Source organism: Dipteris shenzhenensis, chromosome 4 (genome assembly GCF_047967505.1).
Source record: "Dipteris shenzhenensis isolate YYH24624 ecotype China chromosome 4, Dip_SZ_1.0, whole genome shotgun sequence".
Lineage (NCBI taxonomy): Eukaryota > Viridiplantae > Streptophyta > Polypodiopsida > Gleicheniales > Dipteridaceae > Dipteris > Dipteris shenzhenensis.
This window is the reverse complement of record NC_141599.1, coordinates 37,030,071-37,057,845: the sequence shown is the minus strand read 5'-3', so window position 1 is coordinate 37,057,845 and position 27,775 is coordinate 37,030,071. Positions and strand designations below refer to the sequence as shown.

At 44.0% G+C, this 27,775-nt stretch overlaps 1 protein-coding gene across 1 annotated transcript in view; it reads left to right on the top strand.

The window, feature by feature from the left end:
* LOC147902798 (uncharacterized) overlaps window positions 1-27,775 on the top strand; it is a 281,519-nt gene that overhangs the window by 218,209 nt on the left and 35,535 nt on the right. The window contains exon 13 of the mRNA XM_087374222.1: window positions 23,232-23,352. Coding sequence (XP_087230348.1) covers window positions 23,232-23,352 — 121 coding nt within the window. The remainder of the gene's footprint in view (window positions 1-23,231; window positions 23,353-27,775) is intronic.

Sequence of the window (27,775 nt, the reverse complement as noted above, 5' to 3'; positions counted from 1 at the left end):
GAGGTTTGGTGTGGTGGCAGAGATCCCCCCTCTCCCTGGCGAGCCCTCTTCGGCTGCTGAGGCGGTCAGGATGGACGGGGTACCCAGGGTTAGGGTCATTGTCCAGGACCCCAGTATTTCAGATGATCATATCATGCTACAGCGACCTGATGGGTCTTTTTTCCGCCAGAGATTTGAGGTTGCAGGTCGGCAGGACCAGTGCAGGATTTGCAGATCCTCGGGGCACTTCGCCAAAGATTGCCCAAAGAAGAAAAAGAGGCCCACAAAGCAACCAGCTCGTACTCGCTTACGACAGAGAGCTGGAGCAGGACCGACCGCTCCACAGATACGGCCTCAGACTCGGGCTCCCCCCTCTCCTAGGGCTACTCGAGTCCCTTCAGCACCCCACCCCACCTCTGGCCCACGGTGGGTTCCGGTCGCGGCTAGGCCCTCTACTCTAGTTCACTCCTCCACCTCTTCGGAGGCTACCCCCTTGGAGCCTCAGGAGGAGACTACTGTTCAGGAGCCTTGTTCGACTCCACCCTTGGATCAGGCTGTACCTTCCTCAGCAGCGCAGGTAGTTGGCACCTCGTCTGCACCACTTGTTGATCAGGATCCAGTACAGGTGCCTCCCTCTTTCGACAGAGGGAAGGGGGTTTTACATTCTCTTCCTGCTTCGGTAGGAATCCTTCGTACCCCCTCCCCAGGACTGGCTCAGCGGAACTCTTTTTCCGCTTTGGAGGACCTCTCTTGCCTCCCAGATGATGATTTTGTACCCTCTACTTTTGGAGAGCCAGTTATCGGCATCCCTGTTGAGAGATCCTTCTCTCTCTCACTTGTGGATTTTCCTCCCCTCGGACCTCGTGTGTATGGCAGGAGGTCTGCTCCGGTAGAGGCTTCTGTTTCCGCCACCAGGTCGGGTAAGATATTCCAACCCACTTCCTCCCGCCGATGAGGATAGCCAGTTGGAATATACAGGGATTGGGCGGCATCCCTCATCGCCGTCGCAGACAGCTGATCAGGAATCAGATCCATCCAGGTGTTTCAGGTGGTTCCCTAGACATTCTTTTTCTTCAGGAACACAAACTGGATTTCAGAGATTGCTCCAAGTCAGGTAAGCTGCTTTCAGGCCGGACTTTTTGGCTTCCTGCCTTGGGAACCAGAGGAGGTACATGCATTTCAGTTTCAGACTCTATTCTCCCTCTGGTCATTGGACACGGTACCATAACCCCCTCCAGGGCACAGTGGGTTTTACTTCTGATTGACGGATGTAAGGTTGGTTTCCTCAACCTTTATGCTCCAAACAACAGAGGGGACCGTGTTTTGTTTTGGAAAGAGTTGCTCTCGTGGGCTGACATTGCGGATTCATGGATTATTGGAGGTGACTTCAACATGGTTGAGGCACCTTCTGATAAGAAAGGGGGCAGAGAAGGTGGTATCCACTCCCTTGAGAGAGCAGCCTGGGATGCCTTCTTGTTCAGGTTTAGTGGCAGAGATGTTTGGTCAGATGATGCATTTCTTGTTCAGTCTCAGTCACTTTTGTTTTCATGGTCGAACCATAGGGTGCAGATGCCTATCCATGCTCGGATTGACAGATTCTATGTGGATGACTGGGCTCTTGATAGAGGGGGGACAGTTTGCATTGCACCCGGTGTTTCCACTTCAGACCATTTTCCGGTAATTTTGTCCATTTCAGAGCCTCATCTGAGAGGACGGTCTCACAGTATCAGGATCCCAGACGCCTTATACATGGATGAGACTCTCACAGAGGTAGTGTTGGAGATCTGGGTTTCTCATATGCAGGGGGGGGTGGCCGGTCCTTCACATGTGGCCACAGCACTTGACAGTATCAGCGACTTCTATCACTCAGTTGCTAGTGCTCGACGAGATGAGGTACTCAGGCGAGAGATCGGTATCCGCCGGCAGTTGGCAGCCCTTCAGAGGGAGGAGCAGAAACGACCATCAGATGCTTGGGTACAGGAGCGCCTTGCTGCCGCAAGGGCTCACTTGCAGACCTTGCTTGATCAGAGAGCAGAGTATGCCTTCCATGCTCGGGAGTCCTTTTGGATACAAATGGGAGGGAGAGTCAATAAACATTTTTTCTCTACACTTGGCCCCAGACATAGTAGAGAGAGTGTCAGGCAGCTTATTGACTCTGACGGAGTTTTGCAGTCCCATCCGGAAACCGTCATGCATTTAGCGACAGATTTTTATACCTCCCTTCTTTCCGCAGATCCGAACTCACAGGCCAGAGAGGCGGCTAGAGGTGAAGTTTGGCAGAGTTTACCTGTGTTGGTCACCCCAGAGATGTTATGCTCACTTGATGCACGCTTTACCAACACAGAATTCAAGGCTGCTCTTTCTGCCCTTCATAAGGGCAAATGCCCTGGTTCTGATGGTCTTACTCCTCCTTTTTTTATAGCCTTTTGGGATATGATAGGTGATCATATTACTTCAGCCCTGCAGGGCATTTGGGACTCGGGTGAGATGCCTGACTCATTGACCGAGGGACTCATTCACCTTATCCCGAAAGGTGGCAACAGGAATTTTGTATCCCATTGGAGACCCATCACTCTTTTGGGCACACTTTACAAAATCCTTGCCAAGGCGATCAGCATCCGACTACAGCCCCTTCTTCCAGACCTGATCCATGATACTCAGACAGGCTTTGTGCATGGCAGGAGCATTTTTGATAATATCTTTTCCTTTTGGGAAGCCACAGAGTGGGCTATGCAGAGTGGGCAGAGGCTAGCAGTTTTACTCTTGGACTTCGAGAAAGCCTATGACAGAGTAGATTGGGGTTTTCTTGAGGGCACTCTTCTACGGTTTGGATTTTCAGATGCTTGGATCAGAGGTGTGGCCTCCCTTTACAGATCAGCCCACAGCCAGGTTTTGATTGGTGGGGTAAGGGGTGACAGGTTTCAGATTTCCAGATCAGTTCGTCAGGGATGCCCTTTAGCCCCCTTCCTCTTTCTTTTTGTGGCAGAAGCTATGAGTATCTTCCTTAGATCTCAGGCTGAGCTTTTTGGGCTGAGACTGCCCTTGAGACAGGAGCAGGAGCTTTTTGACTGTGAGTTGGCTGATGACACTGCTATTTTTATTCAGGCCTCCTTGCAGTCACTTGTTTCTTTCCGGACAGCCTTGGATATTTTTTGCTCAGCTGCAGGGGCACACATTAACTGGCATAAATCCTTTGGCTTTTGGATCAGTGATGAGGACACTCCAGGCTGGGGTGTTGACATTGGTTTTTCCTGGATTCAGAGGGGTGTTCCTATCAGGTATTTGGGATGCCAGGTAGGATTGGACATCTCTCCAGCACAGCAGTTTGCCCCAGTACTAGAAAGTATAAGGAAAAAGCTCCTATTCTGGAGCTCTGCCAAACTCGACCTTGCATCTAGAGTTGTGGTAGTGAATCAGGTTCTCTTGGCCACCTCCTGGTTCGTGTGTTCTTGCTGGTGCCGGTCTAGGGATTGCATCACTCAGCTCATCAGACCAGTCAGGAATTTTTTATGGAGTGGACTTGATGGCACAGCAGATGTTGCAGCAAGGGTGGCCTGGGAGACCATTATTCTCCCTACATGTGAAGGGGGCCTTAATGTCATTGACCCGGACTTGCAGTGGAGGGCATTGCTTTGTAAGGTGGTGGTGAGGGGACTCATGCCTGGGCAGGAACCTTGGAAGGATTTCTTTTTTGGACGCATTCAGGCTTGCACACCAACCTTGGGAGATGATTGGGTAGACAGCCCTCGCTGGATTTTCACATCAGCCCCTCTCAGATCTCCTGCCTCTCCTCTCATGACTGCCATCCTGAAAGCTTGGGGGAGCTTCAGGAACACTCTTCGAAGGATTCCTCCTTCTACCGTCGAAGAGATTGATAGGCAGCCGATCATTTGGAATGATAGTATTCTTGACGAGCATGCCAGACCATTGGGCACTTCCCATTACATGCAGTGGTCTAAATGGGAGAGAGGCCCCGCCTACACAGTAGGCACTTGGAAATCTTTTATCAGGCTACCTGTGGATCAGAGACTGCAGTCCGTGAGTCACCTCAGAGGGGTAGCACGCAGGATTCAGCAGATAGATGCAGCCATCCCGGTGGAATGGACAGTTGAGCTGCCTATTACTTCCACCACTTGGATGGGAGCTTTTTCGCGGACATCAGTTCCTTTACAGGTGATCGCTCTCCGAGGTCTCGGGGAAGACGCTCTGGTATTTGATGTTGGGGATGGAGGTTTACTTTCTACATCCAGGGATGGCATTCTTCTTGAGGTTGCCTTTCAGCCTGTCAGGATTGCTGGTTTTGTGGACCTTGGAGCGGGCCTGCAGTGGTACTTAGACCCCGACCCTCTGCTCTTGGCCTTGGGATCCTGGAGGTTGTGGTTATATGGAGGTGCACCTATCAGGTGCTTGCAGTGGGACCCAGGAGAGTGGGAATGGATAGATCATGGGCACCGAGAGAGGGGGATTCCCTTCTTTCGTTTCACGGTTGGTAATGCCAGGAGGTTTCAGCTGAACAGTAGGGGTTGGATTCCCTCCAGAACCCCCCATTGGGAAAGCTTCTTCATCACCGCAGACTTGCGTAGAAATTTCTGGAGGAGGCTCTGGAAATCCCTCAGAAATAGAAAGATCACTCTTTTCTTTTGGCTTTCTATTCATGGAGGGATTGCAGTGAACCTGTGGAGATCACGTTTTGGGGCTGATCCCACTTGTCCTCGTTGTCACTCTGCAGAGGAGTCAGTGCGACATTGCCTTTGGGACTGCAGTCAGGCGAGGACTGTTTGGAAAGGGGTTGCTCGGATACTCAGCATCTTTCACACATCCCCTTTCTTCATGACTTGGGGCTCGGTCGCATGGTTATCTCTTACCGGGCCCCAGGTGTTTTATGAGGGTGAGCCTTCTTCTTGGGCACTCTCGGTCCGCCGGCAGATGATAGAGCCCTGCTCTCTACAGGATGTACCACTTACTCCTTTCAGAGCTTCTCATGTTTCAGTGGACACCTCTTGGGAGATTTTGGCTAGCATTTCCTCTTGGCACATTTGGAGAGCCAGATGTACTGAGGCCTTGGATGGCACCCAGATACACCCATTACAGGTGTTCACGGGTATTTGGACTGACACGGTTCACACCTTGATAGCCATATGGGCTAGCATGCAGGGTTCTTCACGGGCAGCCTCTTCTAGAAGGACTATTTTTCTTCGAGTTTGGAGGGGTTCTCCCTTTTTCTCGGAGGCTTCTACCGGATTGAGATGGCACTTTCAGCCTCAATCCTTTCTTTTTGGCTCTTGAGCTTTTCGTGCATTGCATGATGTATCCCGTATGGAGCTTGCTCTAACGGTTTTTCTTTAATACTTAATAGAAGTCTCTTTTTGCAAAAAAAAAAAATTTCTCCTTTATCTGCAAGCCCAAGCTCCACGTACCATGCTTACTCATCGACCAGAAGCTTCCCTCTTCTATCATGTAGCCACATGCATGAGCACGATGCCTTCCCAATCAGTCCAGCCACCTCAGCCTAATTTGCCACCTCATCAGTGACATTTTACCACTCTCAAGACATTTCCCCCAAATCACATTAAATGCACATTTTGGACCTTTAGTCACACGATTCCACACACATTAGCATGCACATTAAAACTTGCATGCGCCCCCGTACACACAAATAAAAAGCCCCTTGACATGGGTAACATCCAAGTACACATTGACTCAGGAAAATATATAAAAAACCCTTCATGACTTGACTTACATAACCCCAAAAACATTTCACTTGACCACACACTGGACACCCTTGCTCTGGGAGTCTGGTACAACCACATTGCATTTCATCATTTTCTAGAAATCCCTGTAGAAGTTTCTACCATCTGTACATCAATGTAGAGTCCTTTTGGGAGTGTCCAGAACTCAATGCCACCACCAACTAGCTATATACATAGCTATGCACCTACCCATCAACATGCAACAAGTAAAAAACATATTTACATTTTTGTCCACACAGCGGTTCGGATCCTATGTGGAGGAGCTACAACAGTTGGCATGGCATTTTATATTTTTCATGGCACTGTTTGCTTATGTACTAGTCAGGGTTGTCTGCTAACGTGGTAGTGAAAGATGACATGGGAATCTGTGCTGATGTGGCAGTCAGACTAACATGGCAAGCAGTTTGCTGACATGGATGGTAGTCAAGGCTGACGTGACACTACCACGTGTCAACGATGACGTTGTGTGAAGATTTTTGGAAACCCCAAACTCATCTTGTACATGTGTACATGTGTGATGTTCAACTTGTGTGTGTGCTTGCTGGTGTTCAATCAGATCTTGTGTAAGCAGCTTTTTCGAGTACATCATGGTATCCAGAGTGGCAATGTTGATCGTGGATGACATATGTCCGTCATAGTAGCCCTTTACCAAGTGTTCATAGTGTCATGAGTGGAGTTCCGTATTGTGGTGAAGTCATGGGAGCACTCATGTACTCCGTGTGGGCATCATGGATATGTGGTTATATGTGGTAATCAAGCTTTAAAGGCTTTGATGGAAGTGTATAGTATGAGTTGTAATCCGGAGGTGTGTAGAGACAAGGAGTTTCAATGAAAGCCTTTTACCTTCTGATGGTGTTGTTCACTTGATTTAAATGTGGATGAGGGTGGTTGTGAAGGCGGTTTGGGCTCTACTACTTTTGTCCATCCAATGTGGCAAGCATACATGTGCTATGTCACGTGGCAAGGGACTTCCACATGGGCGAAAGGCAACCCGGTGAACAGCAGCAGATGGCGGGGGACACAAATGGCGGTGAGGAAATGGCTAGCGGAGAAGAAGAGGCTGTCGGAGGGGAGGGGGGGCGTTGAGAAACGGAAAGATGGCGAGAGCTAGCTAGAGGGAGGGCTAGGCTACACGGGTTGAGTGATGGGCTAGCTAGCTAGGGCTAGCAATGGACTAGCAACCGGTCGAGCGACGAGTCACAAGCTGGCAACAGGAGGACTGACGACGACAGAGGAGCAACTGAAAGGATCTACGACGGATGGGCAAGAGAGAGGGATCGATGAAAGATAGATGATCATTGACGGAGAGAGAGAGGCAAGCAAGTGCGGACAATGAGTTCAGCAGGGTTAGCGGGAGAGTAGAGCAGAGCGTGAGGCAGTCTCACTAGAATGCAGCCAAAAGAGTCTTGAGATACATCAGAGGTACAAGACAGTTTGGGATAGAATACAGCTTTGCTGTCAAGGTTTCCTGCTAATGGCTGATATGAAAATTTATTCGCATAAGAAGTAGAAGCAGGCAGAGGGTCAGGATGACCCTCTTCATGATTCCTTTGAAGCCAAGTTGGTTTATGATGTTATGCATGAAGGCGTTGAGGATACTCGTAAATCTTGGAAAGTTGGTCTTATGGTTGAGGTGGATGACATTTTTTATCCTGTGAGGGACTATGCAAAGCTAGTGGTTATTATTTTCTTTCCAGGTCGTATGCCTGTTGCTGTAGAAGTTGAAAATTGGCTAACAAAGACACTTGATGGTTCCTTTGTTCGCAAGGTCCATTATGCAGCTGGAGGCTTTTGAAGTTATTATGTCAGATGAGGAGCATAAATGAATGCTACTGGAGCACTCTCCCCTTTTTTTTGGATAGCAAATGGTCCATGTCCTTCCATGGTTACCGATCAGGGACTATCAAACACTTATCAGGCATCGCTGTCCGGTATGGGTGGAAGTGGTTGATTTTCCACAGTGTTTGGCTTCCCTCATGCCCAAAATTGCAGCTTCTTTGGGCAAAGTGGTCTATCCTCTGAGACCAAATGGGATTTTAAATCGATTTTGTATATTTTGGGATACTGATAATCCCACACCTGAATCGTATTCTGTCACTGTCAACAATGTGGCTATGGGAAGTGCATTCTACAAGATGAAGTGGGGTATGTTTGCAGGTGCTTGTTTTGAATGCAAAAAATTTGGGCATTGTTGGAATATGAAGCCAAAGTGAGTCTAAAATGAGTAGTCCAGGTGGTCTCGGTGTGGTTTTATAGTCTAGTGAGTCCTAGACATACCATGTGTCATATTTGGAGATATCCCACAAACATTTTGACTTTCTAGAGTCTAGTGTCACACTATTACATGAGTCAACATCAAGCTATCAATACATTGTGAGTATTTTGGTTATTGCCTTGCACTTGTACTTTCTTTCCCTTCCATTTTTCCTTTCATTATGCTTTCCATATTTCCATTCCGTTCCTAGCTAGCTACCATGTCTCTTCATATGGTATCAGAGCCTTCCTTCCTCCTTGCTTCTCCATGAGGTAGAGGGTGGCCGGAAAGAGAAGCTGCCCTCTCTTCTCTTGGAGGAGCTCCCCTTCCCTTCTCCCTTCTTCCTTTGCCTCTCCATCTTGAGCTCTTCTCCTCCTACCCAAGCCTCACCATTGAAGACCTCGAGCCTCAGCAAGGAAGGACCATGTGGAGCTGCAGCACCCGCCAACTGAGCCACCTCTCTGCCCACCATCCTGCGGAACTTCTGCCCGCTCCTCTGTTCTCACCATTCAGCCCGCAGCAAGCAGCAAACAAGCCCGCCATTCTGCTTGCTCTTCTACCCGCCTTTGCTGCCTTACCCCGAAGCTGCCCACACAGCTCTTGCTGGCCCTACCACGCAGCTCTTGCTGCCCTACCACGAAGCTCTTGCTGACCCGAAGCTGCCCACGCTGCTGCTCCAGCTCCTGCCCACGCAACTGCTGCTCTACGCTGCAAATCCTGCCCACGCTGCTGCTCCAGCTCCTGCCCACGCTGATGCTGCGCTCTCTGCCCACGCTGCTGCTCCTGCAACAGTCGCCGAATCCGCCATTATTTCTCTGCTGAGTGCCTGCAATGAGCTGCCCATACTGCCTGCATTTTTCTACAGCTCATATGTGCCTCTGAATTCTCTCTTCCTCGCATTCCCGGCATTGGCATCAGTCTTCTACTTCCTGACATTGTTCTCTCACTTGGCCTGGTGACATTGTCCTCTCTCACTTGGCCCGGAGAGATTGATGTAAGCTCCTGAGAGCTCCCAAGCATGACACGGCCCGGCATCGATCTATGATTGCCCGTACCGATCGATGTGAGCTCTGGATATTTCTCGACTATCGAACGATTGCTTCTCTGAGCTCTCGTGGTGCCCGAGCTTCACATTGATTGACTCTTCGAGTGCTTGTGACTTCCCCGATATTACTTATCTGATTGGTGCCTGAGATTCTTCGCATTGATCGACTTTCCGATTGCTCGTGGTACCCGAGGCCTCTACATCGACTTTTGGGTGACTCTTCATCTTCTATTTTGAGAGTCATGCCATAACCGCTCCATGTAGCTACCCCATGGACTTCACCGATACATATTTTGGGACATCCATGCCTAGTGCTTCATCGACTAGCAAGGATGTGCACATATGTGCAGTGGCTACTTGGAGGACATCTCTTACTCCTAAGAGATCTATTTTTATTATTCTTACAGCTTGATGTATTTTGGGGTCCTCTGCCCTGGGTAGTCCCCCTAAAATGATATGTATTGAGTGTTTGGTTTTCATTGAATCTAAAGGTCCTCTGCCTTGGATAGTCCTCCTAAAAAGATATATTGGTTTTCCTATTTTGGTGTGTGGCTTCCTAACATGTCCTATTATGAAGCCAAGGGGGGATGTACTGTGGCAGCCAAATGTGTTGGCTTTGATAAGTCTATTTGTTTATCAGGCCTGGCTTGAGAGTTCCAGGATGTTGGTACATTGGTCTCCTAGACCTCTGAGTTGGTCATGCATCCATGCATGATGAGCCTCTGCTGAGCCATGCTAGATGAGATTTCTATGTTATGCTCACTAGCCTCTAAGCCATGCTCACTTATCTCTAAGATTGTGTGGGAACCATGTCTAGTTCTAGACCGGCATGCACAGTTCTGATGATTGTCATTGTCATGTTATGTTCTTGGCTCCATTTCAGTAGTCTCTCACCTTGCTTTCATGGGGGGGTGTTGGAATATGAAGCCAAAGTGAGTCTAAATTGAGTGTTCTAGATGGTCTCGGTGTGGTTTTATAGTGTAGTAAGTCCTAGACATGCCACGTGTCATATTGGGAGATATCCCATAGACATTGACTTTCTAGGGTGCGTACATATTATGAGCGGAAACCCTTGAGCGGATTATCCGAGCAACACTCAATGGAGTTATACTTGAATGAATGTTTTTTTATGGAATATTTTTTTTTAAAAACCTCAATCGACAGCTCTCATATTAGCTGCATGCATGTACCAAGGTACAAAGAGCCAAAGACATATACCCTTGGTTTAAATGCTCTCATGATGCAATTGTGTGTATTATATTTGCACATTCATTGTATTTTCTATAAGCCTCAACATGCCAACAAAATTAGGACTAGTGGCATTGTTCACTTTTAAGTAGATATGCTTATTAATACCTCCCCTCAAGCTTGTGAGATTGCCAACAATTATTTGTTTTTAGTCTTTCGAAACTCAATAGAGGGACGGATATATATTTTAACAATCAAAGATGTAAACTATGAATTCACCTAAAAATTCAAACCTAAAAATTACAACTTGCCATACATTGCCATACATTTCCAAAACAACTATGACATGTTCATATTATTAGGTCAGAGAACATTAAAATCACATGATTCAGAAGCCATAATCTATCAATCCATAAGAAGTTAAGGTTTGCATAAGAAGGTAATGGCTATCCATCCATAAGAAACCAGGTCTACATGAGATGATAATGAAAACATGAGAAATTAAGTTTTGCATCAATCCATAAAAAGCCAGGACATGCTCTCTAGACCTCATCAGCCAAGTCATCTATGTAGTCTAGATGTCCATGATGCCTCTCCACCAACTCATAATCGAATGTGCTATCTCCTGCCATTTGGGTAGCCACATCTTCTGCATAGCAAGGCAGAACACTAAGCTCAATTAGTCAGTATCTAACCATGCTTAAATTATACACATAGATCAAATAAATTACTCACTAATCAAGAGGTGCATCAAAGTCATAGTCTGTCTCCTCATCATCTATCATGAGGACTGCTTGATTCACACTTGAAGGCCCTGCCTCTGTGAAGTTGTCTCTAAGCATGCCTTCTAAGTATCCTGTGCAAATCTCTTTGTCATTGTCCACTGCCATGCATGGACGTCCTGAGTGAATTGCTGCTTTCATCCCAGGTGCTGTACCTGCACCAAGCTCAAGCACAGAGCCTCCAATCGGACACAACAACTCCATGAACATCAACATCATGGAGCTACTCTTCTCCAACCCACCACGCCACTGTCCACCCTTTCCCTCTTTTATGCACCGTACACTTGAAGGCAAGTAATGAGTGATGAAATAATTGTCCATGCACACCTTAAGGGATTGGGAAACTTTATTTGCCCTATCAAGATAGTGATGTGCCTTCTTGCCAATCCTAGAGAACAATAGGATTTGAAAGGCAGTAATCTACATAAAACATAGATTGAAAAAGTTAATGGAGAATACTAAAATACGAACAAACAAGAACATGACAATCATGTAAATAGCCAAATGACATACCTTGACACCAAAGCCAACATTATCCGCAACATCAATGCAATCTCCCGTCTCCACGATCCATCTACATGTACTAACTATAAGATACCAATAGCTGAATGCAATTCACATAAATAGACATTATCAACTGTGATATATTGCTCACCTACAAGAAACCTCTAGTCTCATTTGTCTTGCCAAACGCTCAACGAATGAAGTGGATACAGGTGAACACATCATCAATGTCCATCCATAATCATCCATCACAGATGAAGCAATAGCAAGTGAGCATGAGATATGCTCCTCATTTAGAATGTTCCATCCAGGGATTCCACCCTTGATTCCACTCACTATAGATCCTGTAGGAAGGTCAATCAAGCAAAAATCCACACTCCATGCAGCATTTTTTCCATTGTGTGACTTCTTCATGCCACCAAGTTCATGGTAAAAATTTCTTATGATTTGAAAAGCCCCATCGTACTTGTATTGCTTAACTTCTTTTCCAAGTGATACATAATCATACTCCCAAACTTTGTAGTTTTCTTGTGAGATACGAGTTGCAAATGATGAGAAAGTGGACAAAGGAACATAAACCATATCCGTATTACACACTTTCTTGCTAAGAAGAGACTCCTCCTTTCGTGGATCATTGTCTACAATAACAAAGAATCCTAAATTAAATTTGTAGGAAGCTTCTAATCACTTTGAAACATGAAAGAAAGAGTTATAAGAAAATAGACCTGTGTTAGAAGTGCCCGTTGGTTTAGGTCTTCCACCTCGTTTGTTATTTGGAGTCACATGACTTGCCTTTTGCTTTTCTACTATTGCTTTTTGCTCCTCTTCAAGCCTCTTCTTTTGTGCCTCATCCATGTTGCCCGACGAACCCGAGTTTGACTTGCACTCACCTTTTAAATGGCGATCATAAGTTTCCTTCTCTTCCTCGATACATGTTCCAGCCTTCATCTCGATCCACCAAGGGCAGTGCTTCCTTTCCCACTCCGTAAGCAATATATGACCATCCTTATGCTTTTTCTCTCTAAAAATATGAGAGGTGTACATGCAATAAGTAGCAGGTGCAAGCATAGTCCAAGCCTTGCAAATGGATGGTACCACCTTAAGACTCTTATTTGCAGCCAGATAATGGAGATACCTAAATGATTTTTAGGATAATATAAGAGAATGCAAGGTATTACAAAGATATCTTTCCATTGAAAACGAAAGCCAAAACGCACCTGTAAACCAATCGTCTGCTGGCATTTGTAAGATCAACTTGCTTGGATGGAACAACAGCAACTGTCATCAATGAAGCAAAAGGCTCAAACAAAAAAGGCCTGTGTCTCACTATAATGCCATCAAAGTATTCCAGAATAGAAGGACTGTCTGAAAGTGTAGCTGCACCCTCAATGCTTGATGATTTCATCACTTGGTCAAGCAATCGCCCAGCATCTCCCAACACATGGTCCATCCATACTTCTTTTGCAAGCCAAGGTATGAAACCATGGTCAGTCATAGGCATCCCATAACTCTCCTTTAGATTGTCATCTGCACCAAGAAGAGAAAGAATAGATAGTTGCTTTGCCTTGGAATAGGTTGCAATTGATACTTGGTAAAGCTTCTCCAAAGTGATCTTCATTGATGTATCCTCAAATGGTAAATTCCAAAGGATATTAAACCACTCCTTGCCATGGGAAGGATTGACTATTGAAAGCATCTGCCAAATAGTAAAGTTTTAGAAGAGACTTTGATACACACAACAAACCATATATTAAGGTTTTCAAAGTACAAATTCAAAGTACAAACTAAAAATTTGCAAGTTGTAACTATAGATTTATAATTTTCAAATCATATATTATGGTTTATGAGTTGTAAAATTAGAATTTGAAAACTATAAATTCAAATTTGCAAACTATAAATTCAAATATCTGAGATATAAAACGTAGAATTTTGTGGACTACAAATTCAAATTTGTGATCTATAAATACAAAATTTGGTAAATTGAAAACTTACCCGTGTAATCTTTCTTCGATATGTTGCTCCCACAGTCTTTTTAATCTCATGAATCTTGGACTCTCTCTCATCCTTTGGCATGGAAGAATGCAATTTCTTGCATTGAGCCTCAAAATCTGATTTCCATTTCCCCTTTCAACATAAACAGATAATCTCATCATAATGTTATTGGAACACAAAGCAAAGTCACAAAAAAAGAAAATATATAAACTAAAGAACTAATACTTACAGCAAATACCATCCTCCCAAGAATAGTTTGGGTGAGGGGATACCACACCCTTCGTCCACTTCCAACCTCTTTCTGTCTTGCCAACTCAATAGCTTTTTTCTCCTCCTCACTAAAATCTTGAGTAAAATATTGAGCATCACAGGATACGAGTGTGCTTGTGTGGTACAAATAATCCTTGAGATTAGTAACAAATTGCATCTTCATTAAGCCTGCAACCATTGACTTAAATGGATCAAAATTGGTTTCATTTACAAGCACTTACCATCTCAATATAGTAAACATAAGCAACAAGGCTTACAAGTTAAATCTTTGTAGAGCAGCAACAAGCTTAAGCTCATCCTTTGCTTCCGGTTCAATAATTTGAGCTTGCACTCTAATGTGTCTAGACTTGATATTTGTGTAAAGCTCTTCTATGCTTTCCATCCAAGATGCCGTACGATGATTTCCTTCCCACACGAAGAACATTTTGTTTGATAGAAAGCTCCATGGTGTGCCAATTATCTCTGATTCAAACTCATCATTAACTAAGCTCCAATTCTTGTCCCAATGTTCTCTTGTGACATCATCAACATCCTTGGAAGACCCATCAGGCATTTTAACTCCTACTTTGTTGGATGGATCATCTATAGTTTTATCCTTGTTGTCCTCAGGATCCCCAATATCATTTTCAATGTCAACTTGCTCAAGCTCCTTCAGTTCATTCTTGACCTCTGACTCTTGCTTCTTCCTTTTGCCACCTTTCCTTGTGATAGGACTAGACACATCACGTTTCTTTCTCTACACGTTTGAAGAACTCAATTACAAGATTTGCAAAAATGCAAAGGTGAAATGCAACTAGAAAAAGAAAAAGAAACCAAACTTACTGGAGGCATTTGTTGCACAACTTTCAATAAGCTCACCTACACAAGAAGAAAAACAAATAAATGACATAGTGAAACCATCTTTGAAATGATTAAATGAAAAATGACAGAGTGTAACCATCTGAAAAATGACAGAGTGAAGGCACGGGAGAAATTCAGCTGAACAGAAGAAAGCATGGAAATTCAGACTGATTCCCAAATTTCGTATTGTTGCCCTTTCTCCCGTGATGCTTATTCGAAGGCCAGAGATGCATATGTTCGCATGATGCTGGCTAGCCTGTCCCCTGGGCTCCGTTTGGCTCTGGGCTGAGCTGTTTGCGCTCTGCGCAAATGGCCCCGTCTTCCCCTCGCCAAACTATCCATATATGGCATTTGGTCCTTCCAACACTCGTTTGCGCCCAGCGCAAAGGCTTGTCAAGCCTCCAAAGGGAGAAGGGGCCATTCGGTTCTGCCAATTTGCGCTCAGCGCAAATGGAGAGTCGAGCCACCACAAGGCCTTTTGGCTCTGCCAGGAGACATTTGTGCCCAGCGCAAATGGGCAGTGCTTCTGGCACTCTGTCCCTCTCCAAATCAAAGTGCCGCCATCGCTCATCTTACATCAAATGGACTCCAAATCCTCTGAAAGTTCTTTATCATCCTCCTCAAAAGGGACGAAAGAAGCCTATCACCGAATCTGTCTCTCTTTCTCAGGCGGGATGATGCTGTGTAAGACGAATAAGATATTCATGTGGATGGGGTGGTGTCCGAAAGCAGGGGGAAGACACACCGAACTGTGGAGAGAAGGGGAGCGAGATGGGAGGAAATTGATGGGAAATCAATGAGGAAACTGCTGACCGAGGAGGAGCAGAAGCTCGAAGAAGGAAGACGAAGAAAACAAAACTTACGAAGTGTGAGAGATAGAGAGCACTTACAGAGGAGACGAGATAGAGAGCACTTACAGATGGGGCGGAGGGTCGAGAAGGAGGGCGGAGGGTCGAGAAGGAGGGCGGAGGGTCGAGAAGGAGGAAGGAGGGTCGAGAAGGAGGCGTAGGTGGAGAAGGAGGGTCGAGAAGGAGGGTCGAGAAGGAGGTGTAGGCGTAGGCGTGGGCGTGGGCGCAGCCGGAGTCGTCTTCACTAGTTTCACCAGCGAAACTAGTGTTCACTAGTTTCGCTGGTGTTCACTAGTTTCGCCAGCGAAACTAGTGAAGGCGTAGGCGTGGGCGCAGCCGGAGTCGTCTTCACTAGTTTCGCCAGCGAAACTAGTGTTCACTAGGCAAAACTAGTCTTCACTAGTTTTGCCAGCGAAACTAGTTTCGCCAACTAGTTTCGCCAGCGAAACTAGTGCCAACGAAACTAGTCTTCTCTGCCTCTTTCTCTGGCTCTGCCTCCCCTTCTCTTTCTCTCTGAACTAGTTTCGCCTCTTTCTCTGCCTCTGCCTCCCCTTCTCCCTCTCCCTCTCCACCCTCCTTTCTTCCACTTCCGTTTCCCTTCGACCTTCCTCCTTCGCTTAGTTTCGTTTTTTCCGCCCCGTTTAGTTTCGCCAGCGAAACTATAGTTGTGAACTCCAAATGAAATTGCCTCCAATAGTGTTTCGCCAGCGAAACTATGATGTCTTTACTTTTTCCTACCACCTTCAATCCATTAACCTTCTTGAGCTCTATTATTTCATTAGATCTAATGATGGCATCATGTCCATGATTTTTCTCTCGCAACTATTCCATCCTTTGGTATGATTGTTTTTAGAGTAAAAATTATACTAGGGATACACACCCATTTAAGGCCTCTTCGGCAAAGGTATCCTAAAGATGATGTTTTCCATTGTTTAAAGTAAAGTACTGACATTTTGATATTTTTCATTGCTCAAAACATTGGGCATGAGATTTTAAAATATTATATGATTGAGAGCCCTAATTTGGCCCTTATTCCTTTGGGCATTGGATACTACTCGGTGCATCTAGTACTTGTCAATCGCAAAGAGTCATTAGCCTTAGCCTACACAATCTATTAACATAATTGATAAGAACACACATAGCATACATCCCTTTAGTGCTATTCAAAATGGTTTAAAAAATGCCCATAGCGTACTACTTAAATTTTGTCGCCGAAACTGTAAGAGATATAAGCAACAGCTCCCATAAACTTGAAACTTGCTAGTGTAGTGAAATTGACAAACCCTCCATCCAAGCTTCCGTCAGCACCTCCCATCCATTCTTTGAGCTAGTTGCATCTGCTAATATAGTTTCGCCAGCGAAACTAACTTGTAGTGGTTCTTTTTCGTGTGCATTAGCCTTGGAAAAATCAACCTTGAGTAACATGACTCTTTTATGACTCCCCATCCTCTCCAAAGTTTCAATGAATGATAAGTGGGGTGCCAACTTGAGTGCTTGGAACGTGGGCGGTCAGACTGAATGTTGTGAATTGATTATATGAGTAGATTCTTCTGAATTGGCGGTTACAAGGACTTGTGTGCTTGGGACGTGGCGGTGGCAATGAATGTGGTTATATTATGAGTTTGATCGTCTAGCTGATTTGGTATCAAAGAACAATGATGGCCTCTTTCTATGCTTTTGCACTATAAGTGGAGAGTTGGTCAGTATAGAGTTCGAAAGGAGACAAGTGCGTGAACTACTGTTGCTCACATGCTTACTCACTTGTGCCTCGTTTGCTAGCAATAGATCTCAAAACTGGTAATGACTAATTTTCCTTTCACTTGAAGGAAGGGAGATTGTGTTCCACAAGCTCCATGGATTTTGCAATTGTGTCCAATGGCAATAGGTCGAAGACACTGCAAGTTGCAACAACTAATGGTGTTGCACGCATTAGTAGGGAATACCTTCACTTAGCATTTGGACTTTCACCGAGCTCAATCTCTTTGCATCAACTACTTGATAGCAAGTGTGACGACTTGTCCTTTGAGGTTCCCTTTGTAGGTGAGGAGTCCTTGTTTCATCTTGACACTCAGTTTGGAACCACCTTCATTGTTAGAGGTATAAAGCTTTTGACAGAAATCAGTAAGGAAGTGTCGGATAAAAAACAAGTAGATGAACAATCCGATAAGACCATGAGTTTGGTTCCTCTCTTGAAAAACCTTCCTGCAAGAAGTGCACTCAAAAAAGCTATGGACATTGTAACAACAATACAAGAAGTTGATGCACTTCCAGTAAAGTATGATGGTAATATTTTGTTTGAGCTTCCCGCTTCGGACCTCCCTAACCGTGCTGAGGGGACAGAAACCAAATACGACAGCCATGTTTGGACGGATGATATAACAAGTAATATGACAGGATTTGATGGTTTAGTTAGAATTCGAAGATGTGGTGGGCATCTACAATGCAAAAACATATTTTGTCCTTACTTGGAGAGAACCAAAGAGGCCAATGAGAAGCATTGGCAAGGGAGACTTTCACGAGTGTGTCCTCAAAGATCATATGTTGGCGAAAATAGTACTCTTAAGTGTTTGCATTGTGGTGCTCGTCCTTTCTGCGAGCAAGAGTGCCCATGTAGGCTATTCTTATGTTACCCACACCCCAAGGGTGATACACAATTTAAGAGGTGTGTTATACACTCAGGGTATCATTTGCATCCCGTTGGTGAAGGAAGTTCTAGAGGTGCTGTGAAGGAAGTTAAGACTAGGTTGACTAAGCTCATACAAAGAGATGGGATGGGAAGACCTAAAGCCTTGCAAAAAACATTAGCAAAAAAAATAATATTGGATGCCGTCATTCAAGATGATCTGAAAGCCATGAGTGATGCTGAATTGACATCATTACTAGAGAAGATTACTCCAACTTTGGACAAGAGAAGGTATGTGCATACTTGTCCTTTTAATGTGATTAAAAGTACTCAAGTTTTTATGAAAAATAAGTAATGGGATTTTGATGCTACATGTTCTTAACTGTAGGCTCGCACGTTGGAAAAGGGAGGCCCAAATTGAAAGTGGATCCTTTGCAGATGGTTATGATGCTCTTTTACAACTGAAAAGAAAGTGTGTATATGATTATTTTCAGAGCATGGTGTTCCCTGGACAACTTGAATTTTCTTCATTTGAAAGATGTCATGTTTTCAAGATGTCTACCAAGGGACATGGTAGTGGTGTTGATCTAGTGAACAAGATGAGGCCAGGTGGAGAGTTAGGATCGTGTTGGGTTTGCTTTGATTTTGTCAAACGTATGCATGATTGGAATACAATGGCATGCCATGTTTACAATCCTTTTGTTCAAGAGCTACAAACTATTGCTATTGGGGATTTCAAGGTTGAGGATACAGAAGCCCAGATCCTTTTTTGGGAAATGTTAAATAGAGTCATGGAGAAGGAGGGATTCCCAAAGCCTCAATTTAAAGGGTTTATGGCTGATGAGGCACAAGCAAATTGGCGTGCAATTAGAATGGTATTCAATGGTGATGCCAATAAGGTGCTCAAAGAAAAAGAGAGATCTTGCTTATTCCATTGGGAGCAAAGCTTGGAAAACCATGCTAAGTTCCTTCCATCATTTGATCGTGAGGAGTTCAAGCTAAGGTGTAGACAGTGGAAGAATGCTCCATCTCAAGAAGCTGCAGACATCGAGTTGAAAAACCTCCGTTCGTGGTTCAAGCATCATGCACATAAGAAGGACATCTCCATTTTAGAAACATGGATTGTGTGGTGCCATGCAAGAGTGGCTCATTGGGGAGAATACATTCTCAAGGTAGGTCTATTGTTATTTCATTCACAACTTTATTGTTTTTTGATTATTGGAAACTAATCTATGTTGTGGCACAGGGCATGGAGGGATCTGACCAGTTTTTAGTTCCTAGAGCCAACCTTGCAGAGTCTGTCCATGGAAGTTGGTTGGCATCGAATGACGGAGTGAAATATGTCACACTAAAAAATGCTTGTGAGACAGATATGACGGGTGCTTTGCTGCAAACTGCAAGATACACAGAATATCTAAAGGGACTACACTTGGGTTGTGGACCTAGTTTGGAAAAGCTATCTCGAAGGCACTCTTATGGGGACATAGGGAGCAACTCATGCAAGTTCATTGATCTCAGTAATGAGGTGGCTAGCAAGGTGGATGCAACTATTGGAGGTCAAGATTGTATGGGTGATTTGAAGACTGTGAGAAGGAAGCGGTCAAAATCTTTCTCAGAAGTAGTGTATGCAAATGATTCACATCGTCCAGAATACCAGTATGTAAATCAGCCAAGAAAGAGAAAACAAAATACCACACCAATCTTGAAAACAAATCAATATGTTGAAGAAGAGGTAGTGCACAAGACTATGTGGATGGCATGGTTGTGGAATGGGTAACTGAGGTGACATGTGAAATGAGAACAAGACAACCTCCGGGTCACGGTCATGTCAAGGCCTCACCTCGTGGGGGTCTATGTGATCTGGCTGAAAGAACTCCCTGATAGAGCTCTGAGAAGTATCAGTCGAGGAGGAAGTCTGCTCCTGTCTCTGTGCTTGGAGTATCCTATCGCGGTGTCTGAGCACCTCATGAATGAAAGCAACCAAACATCATTGGTCTGGGTAGGAGAGGAAACGGGCCAAAACTCCATAACTATCTCTGAAGAGGCAATAGAAATGCCCTTGGATCTGATAGTAGACACGACACCTGAAGATGAAATGCTCCTCTGTCTCAATCTCCTGCATGTTACATAGTATGCATATGCGCCTCTCCCTGGGTGACCGCTCCGCTCTGCCACTCTCAATATGAAGTCTGTGTGAAGAGACCCGGAACTTCCCAAGAGAGATTCTCAGCGAGTGGGGTAGGTGAATCTGCGTGTATCCCGGTGGATCAATGAAACCCTCCGCTGTGATATGTAAGAAGTGATCTCTGTAGAAGCCCAGCTTCACTGGAAGATCACTCGGGCCCAACCAAGTCCGGAATGTGTGTAGCTCTAGTAGATCCTCATGGATAACCTGGTTGACCTCGTGTGATAGGAGGGAAGAAAAAGGAGCATCCATGTTGTACTGGAAAGGAGGCAGTTTGTTCATGTGGAGCCTGAGTCCTGCAAACCATCTCTTTGTGCGTGCATACCAGCACCTCTGGTCCCCCCCTACTACAAGTGCCATAGAAGAGGACAATGCTAGCCATGGTATCTTGCTACGCCCGGATGTGTAATCCCCATACTCCCTAACTCGGTACAGATACGTGATGACCTAAAATGCAGTATCTAGCTGTAATAATGGGGGTGACCCAAACTCCGCCTAAATGATATGGTGAGAGGGCTTACCAATTATCTACCGTGATAACATGAGAACCTGTAGCCGCTTCACCTTGCCCCACTCTGTAGCCGACAAGTCTGGCCCCCAACATGGACTGCAATACATCCCTGCTGGGCGGAACAAGGAGTCAAAAAGCAACCCTTTGGTTCGTGGATCCTGAAAGTGAGAGCGGAAGCACTGTCTCTCTAGCCTAGCCAATGAAGCATATCCTCTGCTCGGGTGCATGCATCGTGGGTCTCATGGTGAAGATGGGTCCGGAAAAGACGACCCCAAGGTAAGTGTATGATGAAACTATCTCAACAGGGGACCCATCAAATGTGAAATGCTCATCTCGCATGACGGCTCGAGATGTATTGAAAATACAACGTTGGTTTGACCCAAGTTGACCTTCAAATCATGAGACTCACAAAAGGACTGCAGTGCGTCAAGGTGTCTCTGGAGCCCCTTTGCTGAGGAGGACAAGAGAGCCAGGTCATTTGCATAGAGTAGTATCTGGATCAGCGTGCCTGCGAGGGAGCAACCTACCCCACCCTGTGCCTGCATCACTGTCTCGAGCTTGTCGATGTAGAGGCCAAACAAGGTAGGTGAGAGAGAGAGAGAGAGAGAGAAAGAAAGAAAGAAAGTGTATTATTGTCCACTAAAGGCCAAAATGGGCCCATGGGACATCAAGAACTCTGCATACAAGATAGCACAAAATCAACGTGCCACAAAGAAGAGGCATCGTCGAATATCATCTAAGTGCTACGCAATACAATGCAAGTGAAAGTACATAATGTCAAATCTGAGCCTAAATACAAAGTAAACTAGATGCAACAAAACCGCCCCTGGGTGCAAAATGGGGGGATGAGTACAATATGCCAATGCAAAGATACAAGATGATATGATATTATTATATTAAAGTCCTCTTGAGAGATTGGTGATTACTATCAACAAATTGTGATCTTTTTCATTTGGTGAAAGAAAATACTATACACTTGCCATGGAGAGAGAGAGAGAGAGATTGTTTGTTAACATCTTTAGGAGACCAAAAAAGGTCCATCAAACAACATGAGTACAACTGAATCCTAAGTGCTTCTCCTAGGCGTTAAGGGGATAACAATAAATAAAAACTGAAAAGTCCAAAAGATCTTAGGCAAGGCCTTAAAAGAAGCATCTGCACATGACATTTTGATCAACTTTTGGAACTGGATGTATTGAGGGTGCAAGAGGGTCTCATGAACTTTGGTCATGCGTTTGGAGGAAATGCAATACCTTCTCAAGGGTTAGAGTGTCCCTCATTATCTAGGTGGTTGGTGCAGCCTGTTTGATCTAGTTTGTTCTTTAATCTATGTTATTAACATCTTGATGAGCTTGTTGATTTTCTACTTTATTTGTAAATCTATGTTATTAAGGAAGGCATATTCTCACCTTGATGTCTCGAGAGCGAATGGTTTAGCATGGAGGATTTTTTGGGGGTTTTGGGGACAGGGAGATAGAAATGCCATGTGGCATTTGACATTCTCTTGGTATAGGACAAGGCATGCAAGTGCTCAAATATATTGTCGTTAGATTATTTCTGGTTCTTGCTTATTGCAGGGTGAGGCTCATCTTTCCATCATTGCCAGTGTCTTTTGAGTTCTGTTGGTCCTAGTCTTCTATAACTGATTTGGGAATGGAGATGATCTTTTACCATAGCGTAACATAATCTACCCCTTTGGGAGACCTTTTGGCCAGATCTAGAGTTTCACACACCTTAAGAGAATGTCTTTCAGACAGCGAGAGAAAATCATATTTTATTACTGATGTTGCTTTAGAACCAGGAGTCTTTTTTGCGTGAGTTTGAATTGTAGAATCATGCTTTGCCGTTCGTCTCAGTAATATTTTTAGTTTTCATTGGATGCTTTGTAGCTACTTTGAAAATTTTCCTTAACTTGATGTTTCAAACCAGGAGACCTTTCTTTCATGAAAGAGTGGTACCAAGGTCTATTCTTTGCAAATACAACCATAGGGCCTTCATGGCATTTGCAATCTGCGGATTGGTTACAACAGCCTCATTTCTTTTCTGCATGATTTTGTATGTGTATGAGCTTTCATAGGATATTATCCTTATCTGATGTAATTTGATCGTACTCAATAGAAGTTAATTCCTTGCACCCAAAAATAAGAAAAGGAAAAAAGAGGGAAGCTTTCAAGATGAACATAGTTGTTTATACTTTGAAGTAGATATCATTATCATTGTCAATTCTTTTTTTGCCAACTTCCTTCAGATTTCCTCTTTTGCTTACGGTGCTTTGGTTTAACTCCATGTTTGTGATTCCTACATTTGATCATCTCATGGTGTGAGCTCATATTTTTCAATGTGAAAATATTCAATATGTAAATTACATGGAGTTAATTACTTTTCGAGAAAGGTTGAAGGTGTGGCATAATCACGTGGACAATGAATTTCACTACAAAGCATAATTTTGGTGGATCCTAGGTGATGGAGACTCGAGTTGTGGAGGCAGCCTTAATCAAAATTGCACGATTAACAAAAGTAGCATTGGGAGATGCTGGAATGGACATTCTCTCTGTCAATTTAAAAGGGACTGCTTTTAATCGTAAGCGAAGCCCTCACACTGTAGAGTCTGAGTCAATTTCAAAAATTTTCACATCAGTTAACATATTTTGTCTTCACCTAGTATGTCCTTGAGTTTGTGGACAGACATAATGATTGGAAGTTGCTGCTTTAACTCTACTTTTACTCCATAGCTAGATGTACAGTCATAACTCTTACCAATATTCACGTATCCTTTTAATACTAAGACACTAACCTCTTAAGGCCAGTATGCAAGCGTGATTTCAGACCTATTAAATTCAAAAACTGCAAGAAGGTCAAACAGTTTCGCATGATTTCTCTTTGTCTATGTTCAATTCTGCAACTCCTGAGATAAGGAATTTGTCCTTTGAATGAATATAGTTAATAAATAATACAAATGCAATGAATAAGCAAAGCCCCATCTTGTACAAGATACATCCTTCAAGGAGGACTGAAGTAGCCTGAGATTCATAAGATAAGCATTGTAGTGGTACAAATAAAGGCAAGTTTGTAGCCACATAAATATGTGGGAAGAACCAATAAGAGGATTGTAATGACCCCTTATACTATATTTCAAGAACTGGAAGAATATGCTACAATCCTCTCAATTCATGGTAGGGCTTATTCTCTTTCAATATTCTGAAGTTTTGGTCAACTACTGGTAGTATGTTAATGTAGGGTAATGGATCTAATTGGACAGCAGCATAGGGACTCGGGTCATATACCATTGAGAGGAGAGGCAAAGGTAACACAATGAGGGATACAAGTTGCGGAGAAACAAGCTGGGTTTGGAGAAATCTATCTCCACTATGCTAAGGGTCAAAAAAAGTTGAGAGGTCAGAAAGGTTGAGTTTAACAAAAGGGCAAGAACAGAAAGCACATCTCCTTCATCATCTCAAAGGGGCTTGGGTTATAATATCTAATCTAGAAGTTCAAGGGTGGAAAGAGTGGATCAAGACCAGGGATTCAAGATTGCAAGAAAATGAATAGGGAATTGCAATTGCAGGGAGAAAGAAGTTTAAGAGGGGCAGTAGGAGGATTGCAAGGTTCAGCAGTAGGTTGCAAGGTTAGAGCATGCTTGTATACAGTTGAGAGTATAAGGGAGCATAGGCACTTGAATGAGAGTGAAGAGTGCATGCTTTATTCCTTTATTTTTAGAGCCTTGGCACTCTCGTGTTAGCTATTTTCTCTCATAGGATTTGGCATACCAATCTGTGCCTTAGGTGTCCTGAATTGACTTGAAACAATAAATAGTTCAAAGGAAACGCTCTTGTATTAGATCCGCCTTGCAAAACTCTAGCGCACGTAGTGCATCCAGCACATTTTCTTGGTAAATCTAGTCATTTCTTCAAGTAAAAATCCAAAACAGTGACCAAATTTTAAATGTAATCTAGAACGTGTTTTTTTCCCCGTGAAATAGACTCTATTAAGTATGAAAGAAACAGCCAAGAGCAAGCACACAAACATCATGCAGAGCACGAGAAAGAAGTGGTAAAGTGTATCTAAGGATATGAAAACTCTAAAAAAACCAAGCTGTGGCTGAAAACCATGAGAGAACTACCTGGCTGTCCAAAACAGCCAGCCCAGGCCTCCAAAAGCACCAAACTCTCTAATAGGGCACAGGCCCTTGGGGCACAATTTAAAACATTTGCCCCTTGGCATTATTATATATTTAGGTGCACCTAGGCCTTAGCACTCAGAACCACCTAGTCGATGCCAATACACCCTCACCTAGGACCTTGGCAGTTACTTCCCTTGACCATTATATTTACGTACATAAACTATTATAGAAGTCGGTCCTCTAAGGAAAAATGCCCACTGATCTTTCCGAGGTCATGCTATCTCGGCTAGAGCATAACATTCCTTCCCTCTTCAAGCATCAGCGTCCTCGATGATGAAATCTGGGAACACTCTCCGTAACTGGTATATGGATTCCCAGGTAGCTTCCGATAGAGGTAAACCATGCCATGCAACCAACACCGTGGGTATCTTCCGATTGGGCACTTGCATTGTTCCTCGGTCCAGGATTCTTGTTGGTTTGCATCTTGCATTATCCTCTATCTCCTGAAACAAAACAACACCTTCGATTAGTGAGTCACCAGTATGCAAAAATTTCTTTAAACGAGAAACATGAAACACTGGGTGCACCTTACACCCCAGTGGTAATTCTAATTTATAGGCTACCTTGCCTATTCTTTTTAGAATTAACCATGGCCCACAATATCGAGGTGATAACTTAGCACACTCTCCTACAGTCAAAGACTTAGAGTATGAAGGAACTCTAAGAAAAACTTTTTCTCCTTCCTTAAATTCTCTAGTGGATCGGTTTTCATCCGCATACACCTTAGCTCTATCCATAGCTTGGCGGATGTTAGCTCTCGCAAGTGCTAGCATCTCCCGCATCTGAACCACAAAGTTCGCGGCACTAGGCACTTTCTGAGGTATTTTAACTATAGTTGGATTTGCTTGTCTATAACCATAGTTCAGTTCGAACGGACTGAAACCTGTAGAGGAATGTTTTCTATCATTGTAGGCAAACTCCAACAATGGCAACCACTTGTCCCATGTATGTTGCCTCAATGACACATATGCTCTAAGCATATCCTCTAAAATTTGGTTGATTCTTTCTGTCTGACCATCCGTTTCTGGATTGATCCCCACTACTCATTTCCAACTCAGTCCTTAGTGTCTCAAATACCGCAGTCCAAAAATGACCGGTAAATTTGACATCTCTGTCTGACACTATGGATTTGGGTAATCCATGCAGACGAAATATATGTCTAATAAACAAATCCGCCACTTGCGGGGCACTAATAGATTCTCTAGTTGGAATAAAGTGAGCCATCTTGGTAAGACGATCAACCACCACAAGGATAGAATCATATCCACCTTGTGTCGTAGGCAGCCCTACAATAAAGTACATGGAAATGCTCTCCCACTTACTTAGTGGTATCTCCAAGGGCTGTAAAAGGCCTGGTGGCTTCACCCGCTCTGCCTTACTTACCTGACACGAAAAACAACGTGTCACATATTCATGAATATGCTTTTTCATCTTTGGCCAAAAGAAATCTCGCTTCACAAGATCATACGTCTTCTCGACTCCTGGATGTCCCGCACATGGACTGTCATGGCATTGTCGAATGACTCTTTGCCTGAGATCATTCGGATTAGGTACTACTACCTTGCCATTTCTTTTCAGCATACCATCCCTTATGGCATATCTTGCATACGTTTGACCTTTTCTGGATGCCAGGTCATCATTTTCATTTTCCCCGGGTTTTAACACATGAGCCTTAGGCCAAAGACTCTGGACAAACTCGTCCACCTTTTGAGTTTCTCTAATCTCGGCCATTAGAGCACTCTCTAACACCGTGAAACTCATATTATGCATAATGCGTGACAACGCATCAACAACCTTATTATCTTTTGCTCTTCGGTACCGAATCATCAAATTAAACTCCTGCATGAGTTCTGCCTACCTAGCTTGGCGGCCTCTCAAGTCAGGTTGTTTACAAAAATGTTTCAGAGTATCATGATCAACATCCACATAAAACTCTGATCCATACAAATAATGTCGCCATGTTTTCAAAGCATGGACAACAGCATACAACTCTAATTCATGAGTTGGCCAATTCCTTTGAGAGGGAGAAAGCTTCTTGCTTTCAAAGGCTACTGGCCTTTCCTCTTGGAGGAGAACTGCTCCTACTGCAATGCCACTTGCATCGGTTTCCAGGAACAACAGTTTCTTGGGATCAACTATTTTTAACACCGGTCCTGTGACCACATCTTGTTTTATGGTATTAAAACTTTCCTGTTGATTCTGTTCCCATATAAAAGATACTTTATCTGAGGTCAGATCAGTCAATGGCGATACTATTTCAGAATATCCTTTGATATGCCTTCAATAAAATTGGACAAATCCCAAGAATGATCGCAAAGCGGTCAAACTCTGAGGGATTGGCCAAGTCAGTATCGCATCCACTTTCTTTGGATCCATTTCTACCCCCTCTGGAGTAATTATGAATCCTAAGTATTCAAGTCTAACCATACACAGTATAGTTTTCTTCTTATTCACATAAAGACTGGCTTTCCTCAAAGTATTGAATACTATTCTTAAGTGTTCATGATGCTCAGTAATACTTTTACTGAATACCAGAATATCGTCAATAAAATGTACTACAAACTTTCCGATATACGGACGTAGTAAATCGTTCATAAGCATGACGAATGTAGCTGGAGCATTGGTAAGTCCAAAGGGCATTACCAAAAACTCATAATGACCAAAGTTGCTTCTAAAAGCGGTCTTATGCACATCCTCGGCTCTAATACGGATCTGATGGTAGCCACACTTAAGATCTATCTTACTGAAAATTACGGCCCCATGCAATGCATCTAGCAAATCATCGATCCGAGCCATCGGATGCCTGTGCTTAATAGTGATATTA